The sequence below is a fragment of the Bombina bombina genome, chromosome 6 (genome assembly GCF_027579735.1).
Source record: "Bombina bombina isolate aBomBom1 chromosome 6, aBomBom1.pri, whole genome shotgun sequence".
Taxonomy (NCBI): Eukaryota; Metazoa; Chordata; class Amphibia; order Anura; family Bombinatoridae; genus Bombina; species Bombina bombina.
In genome coordinates, this window is record NC_069504.1 from 6,684,849 (window position 1) to 6,706,011 (window position 21,163).

At 46.3% G+C, this 21,163-nt stretch overlaps 1 protein-coding gene across 1 annotated transcript in view; it reads right to left on the minus strand.

The window, feature by feature from the left end:
• Positions 1–1,579: 1,579 nt before the first annotated feature.
• Positions 1,580–21,163, minus strand: part of NME6 (NME/NM23 nucleoside diphosphate kinase 6) — a 150,622-nt gene continuing 131,038 nt past the window's right edge. The window contains exon 6 of the mRNA XM_053716304.1: positions 1,580–2,028. Within this exon, the coding sequence (XP_053572279.1) occupies positions 1,880–2,028 (149 nt within the window). The 3' untranslated portion in view covers positions 1,580–1,879. The remainder of the gene's footprint in view (positions 2,029–21,163) is intronic.

A 21,163-nucleotide genomic window follows, 5' to 3' on the forward strand; every position in this document is an offset into this window, starting at 1 on the left:
GTATATACACATAGTAACACATAAATATATATGTATATACACATAGTAACACATAAATATATATGTACAATATATACACATAGTAACACATAAATATATATGTATATACACATAGTAACACATAAATATATCTGTATATACACATAGTAACACATAAATATATATGTATATACACATAGTAACACATAAATATATATGTATATACACATACTAACACATACATATATATGTATATACACATAGTAACACATACATATATATGTATATACACATAGTAACACATAAATATATATGTATATACACACATAGTAACACATAAATATATATGTATATACACATAGTAACACATAAATATATATGTATATACACATAGTAACACATAAATATATATGTATATACACATAGTAACACATAAATATATATGTATATACACATAGTAACACATAAATATATATGTATATACACATAGTAACACATAAATATATATGTATATACACATACTAACACATAAATATATATGTATATACACACAATAACACAAATATATATGTATATACACACAATAACACATAAATATATATGTATATAAACATAATAACACAAATATATATGTAAATACACATAGTAACACATAAATATATATGTATATACACATAGTAACACATAAATATATCTGTATATACACATAGTAACACATAAATGTATATAAGCATATACATATAAATTTACAGGGAACACACAGTTCCCATAGACTGCAATGTAAAGGCAATTTTAAGTGACTTTTTTTTTTTCTCAAACACCCCACACTCGCCAACTTAAGCCCCCAAAATACTGCCTAGTGCAGTAGTTTTTATGTAATAATAATAAATACAAGACTCTTAAATTTAGGGCCAATTGGAGAACTTTTGGAAACTTAACCAGAGATCTGATCTCTGGTTAATTTTCTGAGCGCTAATTGCTACTGCGAGTTCACGGTAGCAATAACCAGCCACTTGTAATGGCTGGTTATTTATTGTGTGCCCGTAAACAGGGGAATTTGTCTGTTGCGCTCCACTTGTTATCTAGCCCATAATGTGAAAGAAAGATTTGTCAATAAAACGTATCTTCCAATCCTGTTGTATTTATGTAAATGAGTTACTATCCAGTAAATATGGGACTTGCCGTAAGCAAGAGGTAGGTGATCCGGTAATGATAGTTAAAAGGAGAGTCCAGAATTGTTATTGTTTAAAACAATAGATAATCCCTTTATTACCCATTCCCTAGTTTTGTGTAACCAACACTGTTATATTAATACACTTTTTACCTCTGTGATTACCTTGTATCTACGTCTCTGCAAACTGTCCCCTTATTTCAGTTCTTTTAACAGACTTGCAATTTTAGCCAATCAGTTCTGACTCCACGGGAGTGAGCACAATGTTATCTATATGGCACACATGAACTAGCACTGTCTAACTGTGAAAAACTGAAATGCACTGAGATAAGAGGCAGCCTTCAATGGCTTTGAAATTAGCGTATGAGCCTACCTAGCTTTAGCTTTCCACAAATACCAAGAGAAAAAAAACAAATTTGATGATAAAAGTAAAATTGGAAAGTTGTTTATCAAGATTCCGACAAGACATGTAATTTTTAGTTTAATTTTGACTGTTCAGTATCATTTACAATGTCTGCATCAATATTTAAAGCCTTCACTAGTGAAATAAAAGCTTACAATAAACAGATTTGGCTTCATCCATTTGCAAATCACTGAATCTCCTGCATTTCTGGTGGCTTCCGTGTTTACGCTAAACTGCATATCCAACATTAGTGTCTCGGGCCCCTGCAGGACTAACCAGACCCAGCTATAGGGTCTACGTATACTGCGCTATCGCACGGTCCATTCTCACTGACACTGCAGCCGATGCTCTAGTCTCTCCTCATCGTAGCTCACAGGTCCTAATCGGTACAAAGGTTCCTGTTCCTGGTACCAATGACTAATGCTGAATTCAGGAAAGAAAAACTGGATTTCACGACTGGCTGATTCAACGGAGTCTGAAGAGAAAAACACATACAAAATAAATAAAAGGTTAAAGAGAAAAGAGAGGGGAGCAAATAATATACAGTGTGTGAGTGACGAAGAAAGGGAGGAGGAGGAAACAACGATAGAACAGCAAACAGGCGAGGAGCGAACAAGGATAGAACAGAGTACAGGCGAAGGGGGAACAAGGATAGAACAGCGAACAGGCGAGGAGCGAACAAGGATAGAACAGAGTGCAGGCGAGGAGGGAACAAGGATAGAACAGAGTACAGGAGAGGAAGGAACAAGGATAGAACAGAGTGCAGGAGAGGAGGGAACAAGGATAGAACAGATTACAGGTGAGGAAGGAACAAGGATAGAACAGAGTACAGGTGAGGAGGGAACAAGGATAGAACAGAGTACAGGAGAGGAGGGAACAAGGATAGAACAGAGTGCAGGAGAGGAGGGAACAAGGATAGAACAGAGTGCAGGAGAGCAGGGAACAAGGATAGAACAGAGTACAGGAGAGGAGGGAACAAGGATAGAACAGAGTACAGGTGAGGAGGGAACAAGGATAGGACAGAGTACAGGTGAGGAGGGAACAAGGATAGAACAGAGTGCAGGAGAGGGGGGAACAAGGATAGAACAGAGTACAGGAGAGGAGGGAACAAGGATAGAACAGAGTACAGGAGAGGAGGGAACAAGGATAGAACAGAGTGCAGGCGATAAGGGAACAACGATAGAACAGAGTACAGGAGAGGAGGGAACAAGGATAGAACAGAGTACAGGAGAGGAGGGAACAAGGATAGAACAGAGTGCAGGAGAGCAGGGAACAAGGATAGAACAGAGTACAGGTGAGGAGGGAACAAGGATAGAACAGAGTACAGGTGAGGAGGGAACAAGGATAGAACAGAGTACAGGTGAGGAGGGAACAAGGATAGAACAGAGTACAGGTGAGGAGGGAACAAGGATAGGACAGAGTACAGGAGAGGGGGGAACAAGGATAGAACAGAGTACAGGAGAGGGGGGAACAAGGATAGAACAGAGTACAGGTGAGGAGGGAACAAGGATAGAACAGAGTACAGGAGAGGAGGGAACAAGGATAGAACAGAGTACAGGTGAGGAGGGAACAAGGATAGGACAGAGTACAGGTGAGGAGGGAACAAGGATAGAACAGAGTACAGGAGAGGGGGGAACAAGGATAGAACAGAGTACAGGAGAGGGGGGGGAACAAGGATAGAACAGAGTGCAGGAGAGGAGGGAACAAGGATAGAACAGAGTACAGGAGAGGAGGGAACAAGGATAGAACAGAGTACAGGAGAGGAGGGAACAAGGATACAACAGAGTACAGGAGAGGAGGGAACAAGGATAGAACAGAGTGCAGGAGAGGAGGGAACAAGGATAGAACAGAGTACAGGAGAGGAGGGAACAAGGATAGAACAGAGTACAGGAGAGGAAGGAACAAGGATAGAACAGAGTACAGGCGAGGAGGGAACAAGGATAGAACAGAGTACAGGCGAGGAGGGAACAAGGATAGAACAGAGTACAGGCGAGGAGGGAACAAGGATAGAACAGAGTACAGGAGAGGAGGGAACAAGGATAGGACAGAGTACAGACGAGGAGGGAACAACGATAGAACAGAGTACAGGCGAAGGGGGAACAAGGATAGGACAGAGTACAGTCGAGGAGGGAACAAGGATAGAACAGAGTGCAGGAGAGGAGGGAACAAGGATAGAACAGAGTGCAGGCGAGGAGGGAACAAGGATAGAACAGAGTGCAGGCGAGGAGGGAACAAGGATAGAACAGAGTGCAGGCGAGGAGGGAACAAGGATAGAACAGAGTACAGGAGAGGGGGGAACAAGGATAGAACAGAGTGCAGGAGAGCAGGGAACAAGGATAGAACAGAGTACAGGCGAGGAGGGAACAAGGATAGAACAGAGTGCAGGCGAGGAGGGAACAAGGATAGAACAGAGTGCAGGCGAGGAGGGAACAAGGATAGAACAGAGTGCAGGCGAGGAGGGAACAAGGATAGAACAGAGTGCAGGAGAGGAGGGAACAAGGATAGAACAGAGTACAGGTGAGGAGGGAACAAGGATAGGACAGAGTACAGGTGAGGAGGGAACAAGGATAGAACAGAGTGCAGGAGAGGGGGGAACAAGGATAGAACAGAGTACAGGTGAGGGAGGAACAAGGATAGAACAGAGTACAGACGAGGAGGGAACAAGGATAGAAAAGAGTACAGGCGAGGAGGGAACAAGGATAGAACAGAGTGCAGGAGAGGAGGGAACAAGGATAGAACAGACTACAGGCGATAAGGGAGGAGGGAACAAGGATAGAACAGAGTACAGGTGAGGAGGGAACAAGGATAGGACAGAGTACAGGAGAGGAGGGAACAAGGATAGAACAGAGTACAGGTGAGGAGGGAACAAGAATAGAACAGAGTACAGGTGAGGAGGGAACAAGAATAGAACAGAGTGCAGGAGAGGAGGGAACAAGGATAGAACAGACTACAGGCGATAAGGGAGGAGGGAACAAGGATAGAACAGAGTACAGGAGAGGAGGGAACAAGGATAGAACAGAGTGCAGGAGAGGAGGGAACAAGGATAGAACAGACTACAGGCGATAAGGGAGGAGGGAACAAGGATAGAACAGAGTGCAGGTGAGGGGGGAACAAGGATAGAACAGACTACAGGCGATAAGGGAGGAGGGAACAAGGATAGAACAGACTACAGGCGATAAGGGAGGAGGGAACAAGGATAGAACAGACTACAGGCGATAAGGGAGGAGGGAACAAGGATAGAACAGACTACAGGCGATAAGGGAGGAGGGAACAAGGATAGAACAGACTACAGGCGATAAGGGAGGAGGGAACAAGGATAGAACAGAGTGCAGGTGAGGGGGGAACAAGGATAGAACAGAGTACAGGAGAGGAGGGAACAAGGATAGAACAGAGTACAGGTGAGGAGGGAACAAGGATAGAACAGAGTGCAGGAGAGGAGGGAACAAGGATAGAACAGACTACAGGCGATAAGGGAGGAGGGAACAAGGATAGAACAGAGTACAGGAGAGGAGGGAACAAGGATAGAACAGAGTACAGGTGAGGGGGGAACAAGGATAGAACAGAGTACAGGAGAGGAGGGAACAAGGATAGAACAGAGTACAGGAGAGGGGGGAACAAGGATAGAACAGAGTACAGGAGAGGGGGGAACAAGGATAGAACAGAGTACAGGAGACGGGGGGGAACAAGGATAGAACAGAGTACAGGCGAGGAGGGAACAAGGATAGAACAGAGTACAGGAGAGGAGGGAACATGGATAGAACAGAGTACAGGCGAGGAGGGAACAAGGATAGAACAGAGTGCAGGCGAGGAGGGAACAAGGATAGAACAGAGTGCAGGCGAGGAGGGAACAAGGATAGAACAGAGTGCAGGCGAGGAGGGAACAAGGATAGGACAGAGTACAGGAGAGGAGGGAACAAGGATAGAACAGAGTACAGGTGAGGAGGGAACAATAATAGAACAGAGTGCAGGAGAGGAGGGAACAAGGATAGAACAGAGTACAGGTGAGGAGGGAACAAGGATAGAACAGAGTACAGGTGAGGAGGGAACAAGGATAGAACAGAGTGCAGGAGAGGAGGGAACAAGGATAGAACAGACTACAGGCGATAAGGGAGGAGGGAACAAGGATAGAACAGAGTACAGGAGAGGAGGGAACAAGGATAGAACAGAGTACAGGCGATAAGGGAGGAGGGAACAAGGATAGAACAGAGTACAGGAGAGGAGGGAACAAGGATAGAACAGAGTACAGGTGAGGAGGGAACAAGGATAGAACAGAGTGCAGGAGAGGAGGGAACAAGGATAGAACAGACTACAGGCGATAAGGGAGGAGGGAACAAGGATAGAACAGAGTGCAGGTGAGGGGGGAACAAGGATAGAACAGAGTACAGGAGAGGAGGGAACAAGGATAGAACAGAGTACAGGTGAGGAGGGAACAAGGATAGAACAGAGTGCAGGAGAGGAGGGAACAAGGATAGAACAGACTACAGGCGATAAGGGAGGAGGGAACAAGGATAGAACAGAGTGCAGGCGATAAGGGAACAACGATAGAACAGAGTACAGGAGAGGAGGGAACAAGGATAGAACAGAGTACAGGTGAGGAGGGAACAAGGATAGAACAGAGTACAGGAGAGGAGGGAACAAGGATAGAACAGAGTACAGGTGAGGGGGGAACAAGGATAGAACAGAGTACAGGAGAGGAGGGAACAAGGATAGAACAGAGTACAGGAGAGGGGGGAACAAGGATAGAACAGAGTACAGGAGAGGGGGGAACAAGGATAGAACAGAGTACAGGAGACGGGGGGGAACAAGGATAGAACAGAGTACAGGCGAGGAGGGAACAAGGATAGAACAGAGTACAGGAGAGGAGGGAACAAGGATAGAACAGAGTACAGGCGAGGAGGGAACAAGGATAGAACAGAGTGCAGGCGAGGAGGGAACAAGGATAGAACAGAGTGCAGGCGAGGAGGGAACAAGGATAGAACAGAGTGCAGGAGAGGAGGGAACAAGGATAGGACAGAGTACAGGAGAGGAGGGAACAAGGATAGAACAGAGTACAGGTGAGGAGGGAACAATAATAGAACAGAGTGCAGGAGAGGAGGGAACAAGGATAGAACAGAGTACAGGTGAGGAGGGAACAAGGATAGAACAGAGTACAGGTGAGGAGGGAACAAGGATAGAACAGAGTGCAGGAGAGGAGGGAACAAGGATAGAACAGACTACAGGCGATAAGGGAGGAGGGAACAAGGATAGAACAGAGTACAGGAGAGGAGGGAACAAGGATAGAACAGAGTACAGGCGATAAGGGAGGAGGGAACAAGGATAGAACAGAGTACAGGAGAGGAGGGAACAAGGATAGGACAGACTACAGGCGATAAGGGAGGAGGGAACAAGGATAGAACAGAGTGCAGGCGATAAGGGAACAAGGATAGAACAGAGTACAGGCGAGGAGGGAACAAAGATAGAACAGAGTGCAGGAGAGGAGGGAACAAGGATAGAACAGAGTACAGGTGAGGGGGGAACAAGGATAGAACAGAGTACAGGTGAGGGGGGAACAAGGATAGAACAGAGTACAGGTGAGGGGGGAACAAGGATAGAACAGAGTACAGGTGAGGGGGGAACAAGGATAGAACAGAGTACAGGTGAGGGGGGAACAAGGATAGAACAGAGTACAGGTGAGGGGGGAACAAGGATAGAACAGAGTACAGGAGAGGGGGGGGAACAAGGATAGAACAGAGTACAGGCGAGGAGGGAACAAGGATAGAACAGAGTACAGGAGAGGAGGGAACAAGGATAGAACAGAGTACAGGCGAGGAGGGAACAAGGATAGAACAGAGTGCAGGAGAGGAGAGAACAAGGATAGAACAGAGTACAGGCGAGGAGGGAACAAGGATAGAACAGAGTGCAGGCGAGGAGGGAACAAGGATAGAACAGAGTGCAGGCGAGGAGGGAAAAAGGATAGAACAGAGTGTAGGCGAGGAGGGAAAAAGGATAGAACAGAGTGCAGGAGAGGAGGGAACAAGGATAGAACAGAGTGCAGGCGAGGAGGGAACAAGGATAGAACAGAGTGCAGGCGAGGAGAGAACAAGGATAGAACAGAGTACAGGCGAGGAGGGAACAAGGATAGAACAGAGTACAGGCGAGGAGGGTACAAGGATAGAACAGAGTGCAGGCGAGGAGGGAACAAGGATAGAACAGAGTGCAGGCGAGGAGGGAACAAGGATAGAACAGAGTGCAGGCGAGGAGGGAACAAGGATAGGACAGAGTACAGGAGAGGAGGGAACAAGGATAGAACAGAGTACAGGTGAGGAGGGAACAAGAATAGAACAGAGTGCAGGAGAGGAGGGAACAAGGATAGAACAGAGTACAGGCGATAAGGGAGGAGGGAACAAGGATAGAACAGAGTACAGGAGAGGAGGGAACAAGGATAGAACAGACTACAGGCGATAAGGGAGGAGGGAACAAGGATAGAACAGAGTACAGGAGAGGAGGGAACAAGGATAGAACAGAGTACAGGAGAGGAGGGAACAAGGATAGAACAGAGTGCAGGAGAGGAGGGAACAAGGATAGAACAGAGTACAGGAGAGCAGGGAACAAGGATAGAACAGAGTACAGGAGAGGAGGGAACAAGGATAGAACAGAGTGCAGGAGAGGAGGGAACAAGGATAGAACAGAGTACAGGAGAGGAGGGAACAAGGATAGAACAGAGTGCAGGAGAGGAGCGAACAAGGATAGAACAGAGTGCAGGAGAGGAGGGAACAAGGATAGAACAGAGTACAGGAGAGCAGGGAACAAGGATAGAACAGAGTACAGGAGAGGAGGGAACAAGGATAGAACAGAGTGCAGGAGAGGAGGGAACAAGGATAGAACAGAGTGCAGGAGAGGAGCGAACAAGGATAGAACAGAGTAAAGGCGAGGAGCGAACAAGGATAGAACAGAGTACAGGCGAGGAGGGAACAAGGATACAACAGAGTACAGGAGAGGAGGGAACAAGGATAGAACAGAGTGCAGGAGAGGAGGGAACAAGGATAGAACAGAGTGCAGGAGAGGAGGGAACAAGGATAGAACAGAGTACAGGAGAGGAGGGAACAAGGATAGAACAGAGTGCAGGCGAGGAGGGAACAAGGATAGAACAGAGTACAGGAGAGGAAGGAACAAGGATAGAACAGAGTACAGGCGAGGAGGGAACAAGGATAGAACAGAGTACAGGCGAGGAGGGAACAAGGATAGAACAGAGTACAGGCGAGGAGGGAACAAGGATAGAACAGAGTACAGGAGAGGAGGGAACAAGGATAGGACAGAGTACAGACGAGGAGGGAACAACGATAGAACAGAGTACAGGCGAAGGGGGAACAAGGATAGGACAGAGTACAGTCGAGGAGGGAACAAGGATAGAACAGAGTGCAGGCGAGGAGGGAACAAGGATAGAACAGAGTGCAGGCGAGGAGGGAACAAGGATAGAACAGACTACAGGCGATAAGGGAGGAGGGAACAAGGATAGAACAGAGTGCAGGCGATAAGGGAACAAGGATAGAACAGAGTGCAGGCGATAAGGGAGGAGGGAACAAGGATAGAACAGAGTACAGGTGAGGGGGGAACAAGGATAGAACAGAGTACAGGAGAGGAGGGAACAAGGATAGAACAGAGTACAGGAGAGGGGGGAACAAGGATAGAACAGAGTACAGGAGAGGGGGGGAACAAGGATAGAACAGAGTACAGGCGAGGAGGGAACAAGGATAGAACAGAGTGCAGGCGAGGAGGGAACAAGGATAGAACAGAGTGCAGGAGAGGAGGGAACAAGGATAGGACAGAGTACAGGAGAGGAGGGAACAAGGATAGAACAGAGTACAGGTGAGGAGGGAACAAGAATAGAACAGAGTGCAGGAGAGGAGGGAACAAGAATAGAACAGAGCACAGGTGAGGAGGGAACAAGGATAGAACAGAGTGCAGGAGAGGAGGGAACAAGGATAGAACAGAGTACAGGCGATAAGGGAGGAGGGAACAAGGATAGAACAGAGTACAGGAGAGGAGGGAACAAGGATAGAACAGACTACAGGCGATAAGGGAGGAGGGAACAAGGATAGAACAGAGTGCAGGCGATAAGGGAACAAGGATAGAACAGAGTGAAGGAGAGGAGGGAACAAGGATAGAACAGACTACAGGCGATAAGGGAGGAGGGAACAAGGATAGAACAGAGTACAGGAGAGGAGGGAACAAGGATAGAACAGAGTACAGGCGAGGAGGGAACAAGGATAGAACAGAGTACAGGAGAGGAGGGAACAAGGATAGAACAGACTACAGGCGATAAGGGAGGAGGGAACAAGGATAGAACAGAGTACAGGAGAGGAGGGAACAAGGATAGAACAGAGTACAGGCGATAAGGGAGGAGGGAACAAGGATAGAACAGAGTACAGGAGAGGAGGGAACAAGGATAGAACAGACTACAGGCGATAAGGGAGGAGGGAACAAGGATAGAACAGAGTACAGGTGAGGGGGGAACAAGGATAGAACAGAGTGCAGGAGAGGAGCGAACAAGGATAGAACAGAGTAAAGGCGAGGAGCGAACAAGGATAGAACAGAGTACAGGCGAGGAGGGAACAAGGATACAACAGAGTACAGGAGAGGAGGGAACAAGGATAGAACAGAGTGCAGGAGAGGAGGGAACAAGGATAGAACAGAGTACAGGAGAGGAGGGAACAAGGATAGAACAGAGTGCAGGAGAGGAGCGAACAAGGATAGAACAGAGTACAGGCGAGGAGCGAACAAGGATAGAACAGAGTACAGGCGAGGAGGGAACAAGGATACAACAGAGTACAGGAGAGGAGGGAACAAGGATAGAACAGAGTGCAGGAGAGGAGGGAACAAGGATAGAACAGAGTACAGGAGAGGAGGGAACAAGGATAGAACAGAGTACAGGAGAGGAGGGAACAAGGATAGAACAGAGTACAGGAGAGGAAGGAACAAGGATAGAACAGAGTGCAGGAGAGGAGGGAACAAGGATAGAACAGACTACAGGCGATAAGGGAGGAGGGAACAAGGATAGAACAGAGTACAGGAGAGGAGGGAACAAGGATAGAACAGACTACAGGCGATAAGGGAGGAGGGAACAAGGATAGAACAGACTACAGGCGATAAGGGAACAAGGATAGAACAGAGTGCAGGAGAGGAGGGAACAAGGATAGAACAGACTACAGGCGATAAGGGAGGAGGGAACAAGGATAGAACAGAGTACAGGAGAGGAGGGAACAAGGATAGAACAGAGTACAGGCGATAAGGGAGGAGGGAACAAGGATAGAACAGAGTACAGGAGAGGAGGGAACAAGGATAGAACAGACTACAGGCGATAAGGGAGGAGGGAACAAGGATAGAACAGAGTACAGGAGAGGAGGGAACAAGGATAGAACAGACTACAGGCGATAAGGGAGGAGGGAACAAGGATAGAACAGAATACAGGTGAGGGGGGAACAAGGATAGAACAGAGTACAGGAGAGGAGGGAACAAGGATAGAACAGAGTACAGGAGAGGAGGGAACAAGGATAGAACAGAGTACAGGAGAGGGGGGAACAAGGATAGAACAGGGTGCAGGAGAGGAGGGAACAAGGATAGAACAGAGTGCAGGAGAGGAGGGAACAAGGATAGAACAGAGTACAGGAGAGGAGGGAACAAGGATAGAACAGAGTACAGGAGAGGAGGGAACAAGGATAGAACAGAGTGCAGGAGAGGAGCGAACAAGGATAGAACAGAGTAAAGGCGAGGAGCGAACAAGGATAGAACAGAGTACAGGCGAGGAGCGAACAAGGATAGAACAGAGTACAGGCGAGGAGGGAACAAGGATACAACAGAGTACAGGAGAGGAGGGAACAAGGATAGAACAGAGTGCAGGAGAGGAGGGAACAAGGATAGAACAGAGTACAGGAGAGGAGGGAACAAGGATAGAACAGAGTACAGGAGAGGAGGGAACAAGGATAGAACAGAGTACAGGAGAGGAAGGAACAAGGATAGAACAGAGTACAGGCGAGGAGGGAACAAGGATAGAACAGAGTACAGGCGAGGAGGGAACAAGGATAGAACAGAGTACAGGCGAGGAGGGAACAAGGATAGAACAGAGTACAGGAGAGGAGGGAACAAGGATAGGACAGAGTACAGACGAGGAGGGAACAACGATAGAACAGAGTACAGGCGAAGGGGGAACAAGGATAGGACAGAGTACAGTCGAGGAGGGAACAAGGATAGAACAGAGTGCAGGCGAGGAGGGAACAAGGATAGAACAGAGTGCAGGCGAGGAGGGAACAAGGATAGAACAGACTACAGGCGATAAGGGAGGAGGGAACAAGGATAGAACAGAGTGCAGGCGATAAGGGAACAAGGATAGAACAGAGTGCAGGCGATAAGGGAACAAGGATAGAACAGAGTGCAGGCGATAAGGGAGGAGGGAACAAGGATAGAACAGAGTACAGGTGAGGGGGGAACAAGGATAGAACAGAGTACAGGAGAGGGGGGAACAAGGATAGAACAGAGTACAGGCGAGGAGGGAACAAGGATAGAACAGAGTGCAGGCGAGGAGGGAACAAGGATAGAACAGAGTGCAGGAGAGGAGGGAACAAGGATAGGACAGAGTACAGGAGAGGAGGGAACAAGGATAGAACAGAGTACAGGTGAGGAGGGAACAAGAATAGAACAGAGTGCAGGAGAGGAGGGAACAAGGATAGAACAGAGTACAGGTGAGGAGGGAACAAGGATAGAACAGAGTGCAGGAGAGGAAGGAACAAGGATAGAACAGAGTGCAGGAGAGGAGGGAACAAGGATAGAACAGAGTGCAGGAGAGGAGGGAACAAGGATAGAACAGACTACAGGCGATAAGGGAGGAGGGAACAAGGATAGAACAGAGTACAGGCGATAAGGGAGGAGGGAACAAGGATAGAACAGAGTACAGGAGAGGAGGGAACAAGGATAGAACAGACTACAGGCGATAAGGGAGGAGGGAACAAGGATAGAACAGAGTACAGGAGAGGAGGGAACAAGGATAGAACAGACTACAGGCGATAAGGGAGGAGGGAACAAGGATAGAACAGAGTGCAGGCGATAAGGGAACAAGGATAGAACAGAGTGCAGGAGAGGAGGGAACAAGGATAGAACAGACTACAGGCGATAAGGGAGGAGGGAACAAGGATAGAACAGAGTACAGGAGAGGAGGGAACAAGGATAGAACAGAGTGCAGGCGAGGAGGGAACAAGGATAGAACAGAGTGCAGGAGAGGAGGGAACAAGGATAGAACAGACTACAGGCGATAAGGGAGGAGGGAACAAGGATAAAACAGAGTGCAGTCGAGGAGGGAACAAGGATAGAACAGAGTGCAGGCGAGGAGGGAACAAGGATAGAACAGAGTGCAGGAGAGGAGGGAACAAGGATAGGACAGAGTACAGGAGAGGAGAGAACAAGGATAGAACAGAGTACAGGTGAGGAGGGAACAAGAATAGAACAGAGTGCAGGAGAGGAGGGAACAAGGATAGAACAGAGTACAGGTGAGGAGGGAACAAGGATAGAAAAGAGTGCAGGAGAGGAGGGAACAAGGATAGAACAGACTACAGGCGATAAGGGAGGAGGGAACAAGGATAGGACAGAGTACAGGAGAGGAGGGAACAAGGATAGAACAGAGTACAGGAGAGGGGGGAACAAGGATAGAACAGAGTACAGGAGAGGAGGGAACAAGGATAGAACAGAGTACAGGCGAGGAGGGAACAAGGATAGAACAGAGTACAGGCGAGGAGGGAACAAGGATAGAACAGAGTGCAGGCGAGGAGGGAACAAGGATAGAACAGAGTGCAGGCGAGGAGGGAACAAGGATAGAACAGAGTACAGGCGAGGGGGGAACAAGGATAGAACAGAGTGCAGGAGAGGAGGGAACAAGGATAGGACAGAGTACAGACGAGGAGGGAACAACGATAGAACAGAGTACAGGCGAAGGGGGAACAAGGATAGGACAGAGTACAGTCGAGGAGGGAACAAGGATAGAACAGAGTGCAGGCGAGGAGGGAACAAGGATAGAACAGAGTGCAGGCGAGGAGGGAACAAGGATAGAACAGAGTGCAGGCGAGGAGGGAACAAGGATAGAACAGAGTGCAGGCGAGGAGGGAACAAGGATAGAACAGAGTGCAGGTGAGGAGGGAACAAGGATAGAACAGAGTACAGGCGAGGAGGGAACAAGGATAGAACAGAGTGCAGGAGAGGAGGGAACAAGGATAGAACAGAGTGCAGGCGAGGAGGGAACAAGGATAGAACAGAGTACAGGTGAGGAGGGAACAAGGATAGAACAGAGTACAGGCGATAAGGGAGGAGGGAACAAGGATAGAACAGAGTACAGGAGAGGAGGGAACAAGGATAGGACAGAGTACAGGAGAGGGGGGAACAAGGATAGAACAGAGTACAGGCGAGGAGGGAACAAGGATAGAACAGAGTACAGGCGAGGAGGGAACAAGGATAGAACAGAGTACAGGCGAGGAGGGAACAAGGATAGAACAGAGTACAGGCGAGGAGGGAACAAGGATAGAACAGAGTGCAGGCGAGGAGGGAACAAGGATAGAACAGAGTGCAGGCGAGGAGGGAACAAGGATAGAACAGAGTACAGGCGAGGAGGGAACAAGGATAGAACAGAGTGCAGGAGAGGAGGGAACAAGGATAGAACAGAGTGCAGGCGAGGAGGGAACAAGGATAGAACAGAGTACAGGTGAGGAGGGAACAAGGATAGAACAGAGTACAGGCGATAAGGGAGGAGGGAACAAGGATAGAACAGAGTACAGGAGAGGAGGGAACAAGGATAGGACAGAGTACAGGAGAGGGGGGAACAAGGATAGAACAGAGTACAGGCGAGGAGGGAACAAGGATAGAACAGAGTACAGGCGAGGAGGGAACAAGGATAGAACAGAGTACAGGCGAGGAGGGAACAAGGATAGAACAGAGTGCAGGCGAGGAGGGAACAAGGATAGAACAGAGTGCAGGAGAGGAGGGAACAAGGATAGAACAGAGTACAGGCGAGGAGGGAACAAGGATAGAACAGAGTGCAGGCGAGGAGGGAACAAGGATAGAACAGAGTGCAGGAGAGGAGAGAACAAGGATAGAACAGAGTACAGGCGAGGAGGGAACAAGGATAGAACAGAGTGCAGGCGAGGAGGGAACAAGGATAGAACAGAGTGCAGGAGAGGAGGGAACAAGGATAGGACAGAGTACAGGTGAGGAGGGAACAAGAATAGAACAGAGTGCAGGAGAGGAGGGAACAAGGATAGAACAGAGTACAGGTGAGGAGGGAACAAGGATAGAACAGAGTGCAGGAGAGGAGGGAACAAGGATAGAACAGAGTACAGGCGAGGAGGGAACAAGGATAGGACAGAGTACAGGAGAGGAGGGAACAAGGATAGAACAGAGTACAGGAGAGGGGGGAACAAGGATAGAACAGAGTACAGGAGAGGAGGGAACAAGGATAGAACAGAGTACAGGCGAGGAGGGAACAAGGATAGAACAGAGTGCAGGCGAGGAGGGAACAAGGATAGAACAGAGTGCAGGCGAGGAGGGAACAAGGATAGAACAGAGTACAGGAGAGCAGGGAACAAGGATAGAACAGAGTACAGGCGAGGAGGGAACAAGGATAGAACAGAGTACAGGCGAGGAGGGAACAAGGATAGAACAGAGTGCAGGCGAGGAGGGAACAAGGATAGAACAGAGTGCAGGCGAGGAGGGAACAAGGATAGAACAGAGTGCAGGCGAGGAGGGAACAAGGATAGAACAGAGTGCAGGCGAGGAGGGAACAAGGATAGAACAGAGTGCAGGCGAGGAGGGAACAAGGATAGAACAGAGTGCAGGAGAGGAGGGAACAAGGATAGAACAGAGTGCAGGCGAGGAGGGAACAAGGATAGAACAGAGTACAGGTGAGGAGGGAACAAGGATAGAACAGAGTACAGGCGATAAGGGAGGAGGGAACAAGGATAGAACAGAGTACAGGAGAGGAGGGAACAAGGATAGGACAGAGTACAGGAGAGGGGGGAACAAGGATAGAACAGAGTACAGGCGAGGAGGGAACAAGGATAGAACAGAGTACAGGCGAGGAGGGAACAAGGATAGAACAGAGTACAGGCGAGGAGGGAACAAGGATAGAACAGAGTACAGGAGAGGAGGGAACAAGGATAGAACAGAGTACAGGTGAGGAGGGAACAAGGATAGGACAGAGTACAGGAGAGGGGGGAACAAGGATAGAACAGAGTGCAGGAGAGGGGGGAACAAGGATAGAACAGAGTACAGGCGAGGGGGGAACAAGGATAGAACAGAGTACAGGCGAGGAGGGAACAAGGATAGAACAGAGTACAGGCGAGGAGGGAACAAGGATAGAACAGAGTACAGGCGAGGAGGGAACAAGGATAGAACAGAGTACAGGAGAGGAGGGAACAAGGATAGGACAGAGTACAGGAGAGGGGGGAACAAGGATAGAACAGAGTACAGGAGAGGGGGGAACAAGGATAGAACAGAGTACAGGCGAGGAGGGAACAAGGATAGAACAGAGTACAGGCGAGGAGGGAACAAGGATAGAACAGAGTACAGGCGAGGAGGGAACAAGGATAGAACAGAGTACAGGAGAGGAGGGAACAAGGATAGAACAGAGTACAGGAGAGGAGGGAACAAGGATAGAACAGACTACAGGCGATAAGGGAGGAGGGAACAAGGATAGAACAGAGTACAGGAGAGGAGGGAACAAGGATAGAACAGAGTACAGGAGAGGAGGGAACAAGGATAGAACAGAGTGCAGGAGAGGAGGGAACAAGGATAGAACAGAGTGCAGGAGAGGAGGGAACAAGGATAGAACAGAGTACAGGAGAGGAGGTAGGTGCAGGAGCACCAATGCACTACTGGGAGCTAGCTCATGATTGGTAGCTGCACATATGTCTTGTCATTGGCTCACCTTATGTGCGCAGCTAGCTCCCAGTAGTGTATTTCTGCTATAGACCTCTGATGAGCCAATGACAAGAAGCATCTGTGTGTAGCAACCACTCTGCAGCTAGCTCCCAGTTATGCATTGCTGCTCCTGAGCCTACCTACATATGCTTCCCAACAAAACGATATCAAGAGAACAAAGTGCATTTGATAAAAAGTAAAGTGAAAAGTCTCTTAAAGTTACATCTGATTCATGAAAGTTTTTATTTCGATTGTTGCTCTTTTCTGGTTACGGATAAGAAACAGTTCCCTTTAGTCAGCGGTGTTGGCTAAATAATAAGAGACTTATGTTTAGTCAGCAGCATCAGCTGAATAAGAGACTTATGTTTAGTCAGCAGCATCAGCTGAATAAGAGACTTATGTTTAGTCAGCAGCATCAGCTGAATGATAAGAGACTTATGTTTAGTCAGCAGCATCAGCTGAATGATAATTGACTTATGTTTAGTCAGCAGCATCAGCTGAATAAGAGACTTATGTTTAGTCAGCGGCATCAGCTGAATGATAAGAGACATGTTTAGTCAGCAGCATCAGCTGAATGATAAGACTTATGTTTAGTCAGCAGCATCAGCTGAATGATAAGAGACTTATGTTTAGTCAGCAGCATCAGCTGAATGATAAGAGACTTATGTTTAGTCAGCAGCATCAGCTGAATAAGAGACTTATGTTTAGTCAGCGGCATCAGCTGAATGATAAGAGACTTATGTTTAGTCAGCAGCATCAGCTGAATGATAAGAGACTTATGTTTAGTCAGCAGCATCAGCTGAATGATAAGAGACTTATGTTTAGTCAGCAGCATCAGCTGAATAAGAGACTTATGTTTAGTCAGCAGCATCAGCTGAATAAGAGACTTATGTTTAGTCAGCAGCTTCAGCTGAATGATAAGAGACTTATGTTTAGTCAGCAGCATCAGCTGAATGATAAGAGACTTATGTTTAGTCAGCAGCTTCAGCTGAATGATAAGAGACTTATGTTTAGTCAGCAGCATCAGCTGAATGATAAGAGACTTATGTTTAGTCAGCAGCATCAGCTGAATGATAAGAGACTTATGTTTAGTCAGCAGCATCAGCTGAATGATAAGAGACTTATGTTTAGTCAGCGGCATCAGCTGAATAAGAGACTTATGTTTAGTCAGCGGCATCAGCTGAATGATAAGAGACTTATGTTTAGTCAGCAGCATCAGCTGAATGAGAGACTTATGTTTAGTCAGCGGCATCAGCTGAATGATAAGAGACTTATGTTTAGTCAGCGGCATCAGCTGAATGATAAGAGATTTATGTTTAGTCAGCAGCATCAGCTGAATAAGAGACTTATGTTTAGTCAGAGGCATCAGCTGAATGATGAGACTTATGTTGAGTCAGCAGCATCAGCTGAATGATAAGAGACTTATGTTTAGTCAGCATCATCAGCTGAATGATAAGAGATTTATGTTTAGTCAGCAGCATCAGCTGAATAAGAGACTTATGTTTAGTCAGCAGCATCAGCTGAATAAGAGACTTATGTTTAGTCAGCAGCATCAGCTGAATAAGAGACTTATGTTTAGTCAGCAGCATCAGCTGAATGATAAGAGACTTATGTTTAGTCAGCAGCATCAGCTGAATGATAAGAGATTTATGTTTAGTCAGCAGCTTCAGCTGAATAAGAGACTTATGTTTAGTCAGCAGCATCAGCTGAATGATAAGAGACTTATGTTTAGTCAGCAGCATCAGCTGAATGATAAGAGACTTATGTTTAGTCAGCGGCATCAGCTGAATAAGAGACTTATGTTTAGTCAGCAGCATCAGCTGAATGATAAGAGACTTATGTTTAGTCAGCAGCATCAGCTGAATGAGAGACTTATGTTTAGTCAGCAGCATCAGCTGAATAAGAGACTTATGTTTAGTCAGCAGCATCAGCTGAATGATGAGACTTATGTTTAGTCAGCGGCATCAGCTGAATGATAAGAGACTTATGTTTAGTCAGCGGCATCAGCTGAATGATAAGAGACTTATGTTTAGTCAGCAGCTTCAGCTGAATGATAAGAGACATGTTTAGTCAGCGGCATCAGCTGAATGATAAGAGACTTATGTTTAGTCAGCGGCATCAGCTGAATGATAAGAGACTTATGTTTAGTCAGCAGCATCAGCTGAATGATAAGAGACTTATGTTTAGTCAGCAGCATCAGCTGAATGATAAGAGACTTATGTTTAGTCAGCAGCATCAGCTGAATAAGAGACTTATGTTTAGTCAGCAGCATCAGCTGAATGATAAGAGACTTATGTTTAGTCAGCAGCATCAGCTGAATGATAAGAGATTTATGTTTAGTCAGCAGCATCAGCTGAATAAGAGACTTATGTTTAGTCAGCAGCATCAGCTGAATGAGAGACTTATGTTTAGTCAGCAGCATCAGCTGAATGAGAGACTTATGTTTAGTCAGCAGCATCAGCTGAATGATAAGAGATTTATGTTTAGTCAGCAGCTTCAGCTGAATGATAAGAGACTTATGTTTAGTCAGCAGCATCAGCTGAATGATAAGAGACTTATGTTTAGTCAGCAGCATCAGCTGAATGATAAGAGACTTATGTTTAGTCAGCAGCATCAGCTGAATGATAAGAGACTTATGTTTAGTCAGCAGCATCAGCTGAATGATAAGAGACTTATGTTTAGTCAGCAGCTTCAGCTGAATGATAAGAGACTAATGTTTAGTCAGCGGCATCAGCTGAATGATAAGAGACTTATGTTTAGTCAGCGGCATCAGCTGAATGATAAGAGACTTATGTTTAGTCAGCGGCATCAGCTGAATGATAAGAGACTTATGTTTAGTCAGCGGCATCAGCTGAATGATGAGACTTATGTTTAGTCAGCAGCATCAGCTGAATGATAAGAGACTTATGTTTAGTCAGCAGCTTCAGCTGAATAAGAGACTTATGTTTAGTCAGCAGCATCAGCTGAATAAGAGACTTATGTTTAGTCAGCAGCATCAGCTGAATGATGAGACTTATGTTTAGTCAGCAGCATCAGCTGAATAAGAGACTTATGTTTAGTCAGCAGCATCAGCTGAATAAGAGACTTATGTTTAGTCAGCGGCATCAGCTGAATGATAAGAGACTTATGTTTAGTCAGCAGCATCAGCTGAATAAGAGACTTATGTTTAGTCAGCAGCATCAGCTGAATAAGAGACTTATGTTTAGTCAGCGGCATCAGCTGAATGATAAGAGACTTATGTTTAGTCAGCGGCATCAGCTAAATGATAAGAGATTTATGTTTAGTCAGCAGCTTCAGCTGAATAAGAGACTTATGTTTAGTCAGCAGCATCAGCTGAATGATAAGAGACTTATGTTTAGTCAGCAGCATCAGCTGAATGATAAGAGACTTATGTTTAGTCATCAGCATCAGCTGAATGAGAGACTTATGTTTAGTCAGCGGCATCAGCTGAATGATAAGAGACTTATGTTTAGTCAGCGGCATCAGCTGAATAAGAGACTTATGTTTAGTCAGCGGCATCAGCTGAATGATAAGAGACTTATGTTTAGTCAGCGGCATCAGCTGAATGATAAGAGACTTATGTTTAGTCAGCAGCATCAGCTGATTGATAAGAGACTTATGTTTAGTCAGCGGCATCAGCTGAATGAGAGACTTATGTTTAGTCAGCGGCATCAGCTGAATGATAAGAGACTTATGTTTAGTCAGCAGCATCAGCTGAATGATAAGAGACTTATGTTTAGTCAGCAGCATCAGCTGATTGATAAGAGACTTATGTTTAGTCAGCAGCATCAGCTGAATGATAAGAGACTTATGTTTAGTCAGCAGCATCAGCTGAATGATAAGAGACTTATGTTTAGTCAGCGGCATCAGCTGAATGATAAGAGACTTATGTTTAGTCAGCAGCATCAGCTGAATGATAAGAGACTTATGTTTAGTCAGCAGCATCAGCTGATTGATAAGAGACTTATGTTTAGTCAGCAGCATCAGCTGAATGATAAGAGACTTATGTTTAGTCAGCAGCATCAGCTGAATGATAAGAGACTTATGTTTAGTCAGCGGCATCAGCTGAATGATAAGAGACTTATGTTTAGTCAGCAGCTTCAGCTGAATGATAAGAGACATGTTTAGTCAGCAGCATCAGCTGAATGATAAGAGACTTATGTTTAGTCAGCGGCATCAGCTGAATGATAAGAGACTTATGTTTAGTCAGCGGCATCAGCTGAATGATAAGAGACTTATGTTTAGTCAGCAGCATCAGCTGAATGATAAGAGACTTATGTTTAGTCAGCAGCATCAGCTGAATGATAAGAGACTTATGTTTAGTCAGCAGCATCAGCTGAATGATAAGAGATTTATGTTTAGTCAGCAGCATCAGCTGAATAAGAGACTTATGTTTAGTCAGCAGCATCAGCTGAATGAGAGACTTATGTTTAGTCAGCAGCATCAGCTGAATGAGAGACTTATGTTTAGTCAGCAGCATCAGCTGAATGAGAGACTTATGTTTAGTCAGCAGCATCAGCTGAATGATAAGAGATTTATGTTTAGTCAGCAGCTTCAGCTGAATGATAAGAGACTTATGTTTAGTCAGCAGCATCAGCTGATTGATAAGAGACTTATGTTTAGTCAGCGGCATCAGCTGAATGAGAGACTTATGTTTAGTCAGCGGCATCAGCTGAATG